Source organism: Cryptomeria japonica, chromosome 1 (assembly GCF_030272615.1).
Source record: "Cryptomeria japonica chromosome 1, Sugi_1.0, whole genome shotgun sequence".
Lineage (NCBI taxonomy): Eukaryota > Viridiplantae > Streptophyta > Pinopsida > Cupressales > Cupressaceae > Cryptomeria > Cryptomeria japonica.
Window position 1 is genome coordinate 267,223,966 of NC_081405.1, and position 11,875 is coordinate 267,235,840.

Sequence of the window (11,875 nt, forward strand, 5' to 3'; positions counted from 1 at the left end):
CATTGAATTATACATTTATAATTGATTTAGTCTTTAGCAGCTCATCTTGAACCCTCCTTTTATCACTTGTTTATGTTTATTTTCCATTTTCTTTCTTTTGAAAAAGACTCTTTTTTTTTTGTTGTAGTGAAGAGAAGTACTGGTATGCATGAGGTATACAGTCATGTGCTTTGAAACCATTTGCAAATTGGTATAATATCTGATATCTCTTGATTAAGAAAACCCAAAAATCAAGAATAGTTGCTTTATCAAGAACAAGTGCTTACAATAAGAGCCTTGCTGGTTTCTTATTGCCATACTTTGGCTAACCGGTCCTTAATAAAGGTAACATGTATCTAACAGATTATACACGGTGACAACTTAATCACTAAATATCAAGTATATCAGAACTTAATAACAGGTATTAGTGTGGGCGTAATCTCTTCCTTCTGGAATATTGTTCCTGGGCTCATTAAAGTTATTTTAATTTATTTTGTCTAGCATTTTTATCTCAGCCATAAAAATTGAGTATACAGGACGGTGGTCAGAGATCTTTGATTCTCCACATACATAACAGAGCTGTCTTAAGCCTTTTCCATACCAAAGAATACGATCACACCTGCACATCAAAAGATCGTAAAGAAAAAATACATCAAACATTAGGAGAAAACAAAAGTTTATATAAATTTACTTCTATCCCTAAATACTGTGCTAGCCCGAAAGCATGAAAGTACATTAATTGAACTTACCATGCTGGTGTCCTCCCTTTTGTTCTTGATACACTGTTTTCTCCTGCATAGTGGTCTGAATTTTTGCAGTACTTGTAAGTAGGAGGGAAATATATATTGCCTTCATTCCATCCTTCGAATATATTCCCTGTTTTCTTTTCAATTAGAAGCTGCCATATGCATCGCAGACTGGATTAAAACCCAAATATCATGATTGGATTCTACAGAAAAATTAACTTTAAAGATTCATTCAAACACGGCTATGAAGATCATGTACCCACCTGGTCTTTATGCAACAGAGCTTCCCAGTCATTTTTCTCCACAAGTTTTTTAGTGTCTGCATGTTGAAGTGCAAGGCGATAGTTCAAATCCCCAAGCCAAATTACTCGGCTGCCCAATAGAATCACAAGGCCATATTAGATGATCAATTTAAATTTCAATTCATAGTATATGAATACATAAATAAAGCTTACTCATGCTCCAAAATGCTTTCTGAAGTTTTCTTTCCTAAAATCTTGTCCATTTGTGGAAAGTGGGTCCTCTTTATAATCTCCATGACATCATAATTCCTGCGTATCATATCACATCCCTTCTCTCCCGAGGCCAAATGACTGCAAACAAAGCAGAAGCTTGTACCTTGGAATGACATACTGATGGAAATAGAGCCCTGTAAGAATGTAAAATACTTATCAAGGAAATGATTATTCATAATTTTAGTATAGTAAGGTTTCTACTTTGAATTTAGGGTTGAATGATAGATTGTACTTTTCTTACCTTGTTGCCAAGGTAGCCCATTAGCCCTCGACCAACACAAGAGACTCTTAAATCTCTGACATGCTGTCTCAGATCACTTCTCACCCAAACACAGAGAAACATGCCAACCATTTGCTTGCTGGCTACCAAACTGTAATTTGACTCTTCACTTGAATTCTCCTCACTTGAATAAGATCTTTCTGATAGGGAATATCTCATACTGAAATCTTTTTCGCCCTCCGATGAAAATGATCCAAATGAGGTATTGCAGTTCATTGTGTTAACCATTTCCAATGGGAGATGATCAACAAGATTGAATTTTTGCTTGGGTTCTAGTGAAGAAGTTTTAGATTCTCTATTTGGTCTGGAATGAAAGTATAAAGTCTGGAAGGAATTACTCTCGTAGGAAACAGAATTCTGATGTGTTTGAGAACACCCACAATCAGAATCGAAACTGTTAGGTAATACTGATGAATCTTTTGGTCCATCCCAGCTAAATGATGAGAAACTGCTACTGTTCAATGTTTGGCGAATAAGGGCCAACCATTTTGCAGCAGGGACATTGTCTTCTACACCCAAGATGTTCCCAGCATTCAAAGGCACAATTTCTTGAAACCTGGTAAACAAAATCAGATGCCCAATTGCATTACACTTAGTCAACTGTAATATTATCTTAAGATTCCAATCATCCAAGTTGAGTCTGTAAAAATGAATGGATATAGTGTTTACCCCAGAACATAGATATCTGCTGGACATGATGTGTGCAGCCAATCATCCAAGTTGAGTCCATTGTATGGTGTCATACCTCCTAAATTCCATGTCTCAACAAATATGCTGCAACCCCAATGTTCTTACACTTATATTCTTTTTTTTCCAAGATAAATGATTTGAAACAGATGTAATTCTTGGAATTTTTACTTTGGCAGTGAATAAACAGCTCATCAGTCCTTATTTCTTAGCAGATGCTAAAACCAAATCAATTCAATCAAATGATACAAATTGTACCTTATATTTTTATAAATTAAATTCTTGTTTTCCAAGATAAATGATTTGAAACATGTATTTATTTGAATTTTTCACTTTGGCAATTGATAAACAGCTCACCAGTCCTTATTGCTTTGCACAAACTTAAATGAAATCAATTCAATCTAACGATAAAAATAATACCTTATATTTTTAAGGCCAGTGCCTTGGGATGCATATGGCTCCAGTCTTACTGGTATGCCATATTCAGTTTTTCTCAACAAAGGTCCTGTCATGTTTCACTCAAACAGTTAGAATTACAACTAAATATGCAATAAAAGTGGTCTGAAAGAAAAGGTTTCAACCTCAAAAGCTTGGAATTATTCATAGACAACTAAATATATTTATGCTTGAAGGCTTTTGTATTTTATTTGTGTTTATCTTTTTAACTTAAGATTTCAGATCATATTCTATGATCCATCATCAGGATAGTGCATGATACATCATGGAGTATGTTTCAAAATGTTGATTCAAAAAGATAAACACAGTGTACTATTCTGATGATGGATCATGATGTATGATCCAAAAAGTCTATTTCAAAAGATAAACACAGTTAAAATCCAGAAACCTTCAAACATCTTAACATAGATTGTGAAAATTTAATATCTCGTAATCAAATTAATCATTTTTTTCACATCATCTCTCAAACTTCTTTTTTCAGAAAACAAATTTTCATCCCAAGAAGTTCTTTCATATGATAAGAAGACACAATTCAACAAATTATTAGCTCAAGCAAGTTTTCATGAATAGAAGACCATAACTATCATATCAACAAAACCTTCCCCACCAGAATATCATCAGTTTACCTTCAAAAATGTCATCAGCATAAAACTCATCTGCTTTGCTCTTTAAGTTCAGCCATTTCCTGGCCACTAACTTAGGCCACCAACACCATAAACATGAAACACCAACTTAGTTAACCTGTAAATAAAGATATACAATTCTAAAGAATAAAATTACATTGGCTGAAGAAAACATTGAGCATACCTTGCTCTTCTTGGCAATAGAAAACTTCATTATTATTTGCAGACACAAGTTGAAGATAATGCAGAAAGCAACAAGGTTTTCAACAACTCACCACCCTATACTGCTTGTTTTATACCAAGAGAACTCTTATTGGCTCTTTAAAGAAATGAGAATAAAATATTTAAGGAACAAAAGTTAACATGTTCAATTTTGATAACTTTTTTGGTTAGTTAAAATCTGGATCATAGAATATAATTAAGGTAATTACTATATTTAACTTTTAAATTAGTAGAGAAATGCTTCTGCAAAATACCTGCAAGACAAGGAAAATTTAAACTACAGACCTCCCCTTAGTCTGTCAGTTTCATGGAAATGAACTTTAATTGAAGATTCTGTGGGCTTCAGTTGAACACTTTTAAGAAGGGATTATCATAAATTTTTTGTTTGATCTAATAAAATAAATACAATCAGGTAGTATTTTTTTAAAGATAATTATTTATATAATATGAATAAAGAAATATACTAACAAATTAATTTAGATTTGTTTTCATCAATGAAGTTTAATATTTATTATTTAGCTATTATTTTACACATTGATTTTATTTTATAATTTTTATAATAGATAGTACATAGGTTGATAATTTCTGTCCACACAAATAAAATATTTGAAATTTTTATAAATATTTTAAATGCTTGTTTTTTTACTATATAAAATCATCACTATCTATTATTTATTAAAAAATCATAAAATAATAAATTACAAAAGCATCCGCCATGAAAAACCTAATTTTGATTATATTATAAATTGCAAAGACTCCATAATTTTGAAAACTTGTAGAATCAAGAAAATGAAAACATTATATATTATTTTTTAACAATTTAGTGTAAAAAGATAGGACCCACATGTCCCCCCACCACAATATTCTAATGAATGTCTTGTGAGGTGGATTAGGGCAGGCTATTTGATAGCACTCACATGCCAAATTGCCCTAATTAAAAATTCAATTTTTTTAATTTTTTTCCTAAATCACATCTTTGTCATTTATCCAATAAGAATTGTGTTGATTTGGTTTTAGGTGGCAATCACTAATATAATTCACAAAGTGCACACGGATATTATGTTCAATGAAATTTTGGAAAATAAAATATTTCTGAATGGTTAAAAATCCATTTCTACTATTAGTTGGAGTTTAACCACCACATGTATATAAAAGGAAATCAGCATGTATTATGTCCATGTCTTCTTTGTATATATATTATTATTTTATTTAACTTTTGGGGTATATTCCAACTCCTTTTTTCACACTTTGATGTTACCAATGAAACTCTTAATCTAGTAAAGGAAAATAAAATATACTTTCTTATGGTCAATTTTGAGAGGTCAATTTTGAAAGAAGTATTAAATTAGAAAAGTAAATGTGAGGAAGGTTAATTGTATCTAGTTTTTAAAATTGATGGTGTGTAATTAATGGAGATTTAATTTTTTAAATGTTTTAAATTTAGAAGTGGGTCATTTTTGTTTATGCTTTTTATTTGAATTCATATCTTTCTTATGGTCGATTGCATTTACATGAGTACGAAATAATTTAAATTAATAATGTATAGGAATTTTGAGAGGTCAATTTTGAATGAAGTATTAAATTAGAAAAGTAAATGTGAGGAAAGTTAATTGTATCTAGTTTTTAGATTTGATGATGTGTAATTAATGGAGATTTAAATCTTTAAATGTTTTAAATTTAGAAGTGGGTCATTTTCGTTTATGCTTTTCATTTGAATTCATATCTTTTTTAGGTTAATTGTATGTTTGTGGATCATCTTCATGTCTCTAGACTAGTCATCTTTTCCATATGTACGATCTTACTAGTTGTGTATTTTTGTTCTTTATTTAACTCATCAATTTTGTTGTTTGTTCTTGTAGACATATAAAAATGACCATATTCCTAAATGAATATTTAATGTTCATTTTATTATCATTCCTCTATTTAGTTAAATCTAATTTAATTAAATCATCCACATTCTTCTATTTAATTAAATAAATTATTCAATTTATTTATTTAAATTCACTTAAGTCCTTTATATCATTTAATTGAATAAATCATTTTATTTAATTAAATCCCTTCTCTCTACTTTTTAATTAAATTTATATTTAATTAAATAGTTTACCCCAATTAAATAAATCTAATTTATTTAAATCCCCAATTTGCAACCAAATTAAAATAAAGTAATTTATTTTAATTAAATCTTATTATCCCTCATCCACTTGCATTTTCCTACATCTCCCACTTGCATCCTAACCCTCTTCCTAAATTCTTCTAGAACCCATCTAATCCTAATCAATTAGCCTAAACCCATCAATTATCCCCTTTCCCTAAATTTGAGGAGGTCACTTCTCAAATTTGGAGTAAAGTCTTCCAAAGGCATTAAAGCCTTTATGCCTTCAACAAGCTAACTTGTTGAATACCCCCAATTTTGGAAGGACTCTTACAAATTTGTCCCCAAAGTCTTCAAACCTTTAATGGTTAACTAACCCTTAGTGGCATGGTTAGAGACTTTTTGCCTAACTTAACCCTCATCTAACCCAGGGGTCTCATCAAACATTCATTGCTTTGACCATGGTTATCCCTTTAACCTTTGCACAAGAGTTTACCCCTTGGGTAAAAGCTTTATCCATTGGATAACCCTAACCTAACCTTAACCCTAAACTTCTAAGGTAACCATGAGGTCTTCTCAAGCATTTAATGCTTCTTACCTCTCCTCTCAAGTAGTCTTATGTTGACAATTGTCACCATTTCATTGGTGGAAATTGTAAACATGGATTGATAACTTTCAAATCCTGACCCTTGATAAACTCCTCCAATCTTGACCATCCATTGCCCTATTTTCCCTATAAATAGAGCTCTCATTCCTCCATTTCAAAACATATCCAAGCTTTTAGTATCACACTTATACTCAATTTTAGCATACATCTAGCCTCTCTTTGTAATAGGAATTAATCTAATAAGCATTTTAGAGCATTTCTATTATCATTAGCTTAAATCATATAGCTAGTATATCATGTTAGGATAGTATTGTTACTAACCTTGTCATCTTATAATCTAGTTTAACACATTTGTAGAATCATGCATAAATAGGATGCATTCATGTTAAAATCAATCTAAAGCATCCCTCGTTCTTGCATTCGTTATCCCTAAGTCACTTTGCTAAGTGATCTAAGAGCAAAGGCATTGGCTTGAGGGACCTTGTGAGATAGAGAACCATGGAACCCACCTTGAGAAGTTGAGTCATTCCTCATGACTCCATAACTTGCACCAAGAGTCCCATGGGTGTGTGGACAAGCCCTTTGAACATTTTCACATTTTGAGTTTCATTGAACCGCTTTTCCTGCATACAGTTCTATAATAAAGGTTGAAGGTTTTTATGAATACTTGTTAGAGCACCAGTGGATAAGTTATCTTAGGTCAAAGAAAACGACTAGCGTTAGAGGTACCCCAACAATAGAAAGAAATAGGATCCTACTATGTAAAATGCTCCTAGAATGAATATGCATATTCTAATTCTCTTTTGTGCTCCAAATTGAAATATATCTACCATAAATGCTCCTTGAGAAAAGACGATATTTAGATATGAAAAAATGTGAAATGAATACACAATTAAATATCTTTACACATAGATACATTGCAATAAATTCAACAAATATGTATATAATTGACTCATGATAGCCAATGAAATGAGCATGAGTTTGACACATTTGAACTTGAATTTAAAAATCATGAAGGTTAAATTCATGGATATGAGATATAGCATGCACCCACAAGAATGATGAGGATGATGGAGTGGTAATATACATCCATAAAATAAATGGCTAACCATAGAGGGTGCAATAATTGTGGATAATATGAGGAAGTGTGCAAATATGGATAGGTGTAGATAAATGTATGGGAACACATGTATATGGTAATAGGTGAAGGCTAGGGGAATAAAATTGAGTTTGCACAAGATTACTCCACTTGAGGTTATCTTAATTTGTTGCTATCGAATTACCCAATTTAACAAAATGATAACGTTGAATCACCAAGGTATTCAAAATTTGAATTAAATTAGAAAATTCCTAGTAATGGAACTATTTTGTTGGCGCACATTGATGGGATTCCAATACTATAGAAATAAAACAAATAGACACAATACTACACTAAAATACTAGGGCCTTTAGATATGAGTTGGATCAACACTTCATCAATAATGGCTAGAACATACAAGATAATAATGTCGTTCTAATGGATCTCAAAGTTGTTTCTAACATTCATAGAGGAATCAACCTACTTCAAGGCTAAGTATATTATGTTCTTGAAGAAGGTGAACTACCCATCAATAAACTATGAGTGATGACTGAAAGTTGTTGATAGTGGATAATCTCTCCTTCACTTTGAGCTTAGATAGACCTAGTAGTGTATTCATAGACCTATAAGCTAAATACGATTTATTATAACTAAAGAGATAAATAGAATTTTTTTAATAGTATCTGTAGACACCCAAAATTGTCCAGTCTAATTAAATAAATATTTTATTTATTTAATTATCTAAGCTTAATTCTTCTATTAATTAAATAAATCTTTATTTATTTAATTAATTCATTTACCCTCTTCTAGCCTTATTTCTCATTTAAATAAATACATTTATTTATTTTATCCTTTTCCTAAATTAAATAAATATCTTATTTATTTAATTGATCCCACTCCTTCTATTAATTAAATAAATCTTTATTTATTTAATTAATTCATTAACCTTTTCTACCCATGACACATGTCATTCATCTCTTAATTCATACACTACCTACCCCTTTCATTATTTTATTATTTCTTTTACCTACCCTCTAACCATAGCCGACCTCCTTTTACACCTCTCAATCGTATTCCTCCATTTCATATTGTGTCTTCTATATAAGGAGATGCTTCCTTCATTATCAACCCTGGCTAATCAATCATCCTAACTACCTAACTACTTGATCAATTGACTACACTACAATCCTACTTGCAACCACATTCCGTTCTTTGTTGAGCTCTTGTGCACATAAAATCTGAGAGCAAATATATCAAGCAAGATCAATGGAGATAGGAAGAATGGAGATCCAAACCCTATTGGACATGTGATGGTATAATCTTTGTGATTTCATTTGATTTGCATTGTCTTAGGTAATCTTCATATGTTATGGTGGATCTTTGTTGTTGTTAGGCTAGGGTTTTGTGGTTGAATTCATTTAGCCTTTCAATATTGTTACTATTGTTATCCATTTTCACCATATACATTTTGGCATGCCCGGTGGGACTCTTGTCCCTTTTGCATTTAACATCCTTATTGCAGATTTTGTGTTTTTGAAGTTGCAGATCTGACATTTTCGGTAGCATTTTGATATTTTCGCGTCTGCGTACTTTCGGATCACGTTTTTGGCTTTTTACCGTGTCTGTGAACTTTCGGATCGCGTCTGGGTTCCCGAATAGCGTTGACGACATTTGGAATCATGTCTGTGTTATCAACAGTTTTTTTTTTTTTGCAGGTTCTGGAAACCGCGTTTGTGTTCTAAAGTCGCGTCTGAGGTGTTTTTAGCCGCGTCTGTTTCTAGAAGTTGTGTTTGCATTCTGGAGCCGCGTCTGTGTCACATAGAACTGCGTCTGCGTCAGTAAGTCGTGTCTGTGTTGAGGGTAATCGCATCTATGTGCACCGGTTTTGAATTTTGGGTTTATTGATTCGGTTTTGGTTTTGCATTTAATGTTTCAGATCTGTTTTATTTTGAACTAACATTTTTAGATCTAGCTAACAAAATTGGTGCAGCTTGTCTTGAAAGAAAAATCGTTTGGTTGAAGGCCCCTATTTTCACAAAGTCTTTTGGGTTTAAAATTTACCTAACTTGTGTGCTTGCAGGAAGGGGTGATTATTTGAAACAATCCAAACTACTAATAAATCTTTGTTGCAGGTCCTTGGCAAGGGTTTTTGGATTTTTATTGTGTGCCTTGTTTTCATAAACTAGCAAACACTTCAATTGGTGCACTAAAATTGAATCATTGTCTTTTGTGTCTTGAGCAATAGGCTCTTTTTGTTTAATCTTTAGAGGGCCTGTCTTCCCATGTGGTCATTAGGACTACTAGTGAGAAGAGAACGACCCAAGTGGTAGCGAGGAAAACCCACCTCTTCCGAACCACTATAAATAACTGTATTCATGGTGAAAACTATGATAACATGTGCTGATTAGTTCATACCAACACTATGTCTCCCCATAAACCCATTTGATCAAATTTATTTGTTCAGTTGTAGGGCGTAACCCCTACTGGTTGGGAGCCTTCTGTATTTACAGAGCTGAAAGTGCCGCATGTATGGCCACACGAGCGGATGCCCTTACTAGCACCTTTTTGTTTTAGAAGCCAAAATCCTTCTAGTTGTTGAGGCAGGAGGTCGGACCTCTGGTAGCGGCCCACACACATACGGTTCTTAGTAGAGATACAAAGTTCGCCACGAGGAGTTTTCATGGGGACTGATGCTTGGCTGACCTAAGAAGTGAGTGCCGAGGGTGGAGCCAGTGAGGTCAAGCATCTAAGTATCCGCTCTGAATAGCATAGCCTCAGGGGTAAAACCCCATGTGGGATCAACAACTATTGTCTTGGCTAGCCATAAGAATTGTGTTTGACTTATTTTAAACATTCAAAACATTCAAGACCAAACAACAAAACATTGTGTCTTTTGTGTCTTCAAGTGTATGAAAAACATTTTTACATCAAACAACACATTTTTCTTGGAGTCACTTTGAGTCTAGACACTTACAAACATTGGGTCTTCATCAATACTGTGTCCTCTTGTCACAAAAAATAGTCAGATTTGGTTACAACAAAATGACTTCACAGTGTAAAGCGGAAAATCGCAATCGAACCCTAGTTGTTCTCCCCTCTTCCAACTCCGAGGAGAGAGAAGGGAGAGTCACTAGGGTTGATGGTTTTCACTTAGGGGAGAGACTTTACATTCAAAAGAGGGGTTGAAACCCACAAGATCCAATCCCACACAATGCAAGATTGGATGCTAAATGTGTTTCAAGGGTTAAGAAAGCAAGGCTACCCTCTTTTGTAAAGAATGTTGATAGAAGAATTAAGCTAGGAATGCATAGAAAGTGACAAAGATTCGCTTATAAAATGAGATAGGGATATAGGATGAAGCTGCGGACCTGGAATTAGCAGTAAAATGTCGATACGGCGCTGTCCTGCAAATTTGAGCAAAAGTTGTCGGGACGATGGCGCCCGGCGTGCACACGGTCCTCCGAAAAATCCGCGAAACGAAGGGGGATCTGTTCGTCTCTGCACAAGGATTCCAGATCTTCAATTTCAGTCGCGTACCTGCAACCTACACACAGAAAAGCGAAGACGATTGGGGGGTTAGGGATTAGGGGTTTGCCTTTAGGTCAAACCTCGGTTTTGGAATTAACCAAGAAATGAGAAATGTTGTAAATGTAATGTAAAACAAGTACTAATACCTTGTTGTAAGGATGTTTGTATCCTTATGTGCGAAGGTATAGATGTTGTTGTTTGTTGTATTGTTGTATGTTGTATGTAGCATGTAGTATGTGATCTCCTCTTCAATGGTTGAATCCTTGTCTTGAATGCAACACTTAGCCTTGAATGGAGACTTAGAATGATCAATTGCTTGAAATAATGCTTGAATGCTTGAATGCTTGAGTGCTTGAGTATAGTTTCCATGCTTTTTCCATCATATCGAATGAAAGAGGAAAATGTAGTTTATATACTTGTCAATTAGGGTTAATAGACTGATTTTCCCGACCTTAGGCCGACCAGGAAAGATAATTTTCCAATTTGCAAACATAAAGACCCGAAGTCCAAAAGAGACCGGGCCCAAAATAGGACCCAGGGACCAGGGCACTGGGCGCTCTGGTCCCACCTCCCGGGACAGCAAGGTGCAAAGGAGGTTCAGGCCAGGGTGCAAGAAAATGCAGTTTTCAGTGTCATAATCAGGTTTCGGGGTCTCCATTCAGGTTGCATGTTGCGTCGCCATCGTGAAGACTGAAATGCAATCGAAATTGCAAGTGTCACAATTTTAGGACGCTACATTTAGCCCCCACTTTAGCGGGAGTATAGGCGTATGCTCATACTTCTGGTAAAGTACAAGGAAACAATATTGAAAAAAACTTTCACCACGTCAAGGAGGCAAGATACACCAAGCCCCCAGTGGACTAAGGATCTTACGACTTTGATTGACAAAGTAAAAGGGAAGATCACGAGGGAGAACCATGACTGTCAGTAGTAAGGTTCCCTCACTATGAGTCATGCAAGAAAGATATCAAAAAATTTCAAGGCAAGGTTAAATTTGCCAAGAAATTTTCAAGTATCTTGAAAAGATATGAACGGGATGTATGCCCCCCTATGTTAAAGCAA

The 11,875-nt window shown here is 34.0% G+C and overlaps 1 protein-coding gene across 1 annotated transcript; it reads right to left on the reverse strand.

The window, feature by feature from the left end:
* Positions 1-442: 442 nt before the first annotated feature.
* Positions 443-1,700, reverse strand: LOC131856054 (type IV inositol polyphosphate 5-phosphatase 7-like). Its single transcript, XM_059207236.1, has 5 exons — positions 1,482-1,700; positions 1,181-1,374; positions 989-1,097; positions 729-877; positions 443-598 (listed from the first exon to the last, which is right to left on the reverse strand). Exons 1-5 carry the CDS (start codon positions 1,677-1,679, stop codon positions 463-465), a joined length of 786 nt encoding a protein of 261 aa, XP_059063219.1. The 5' UTR covers positions 1,680-1,700; the 3' UTR covers positions 443-462.
* Positions 1,701-11,875: the final 10,175 nt, after the last annotated feature.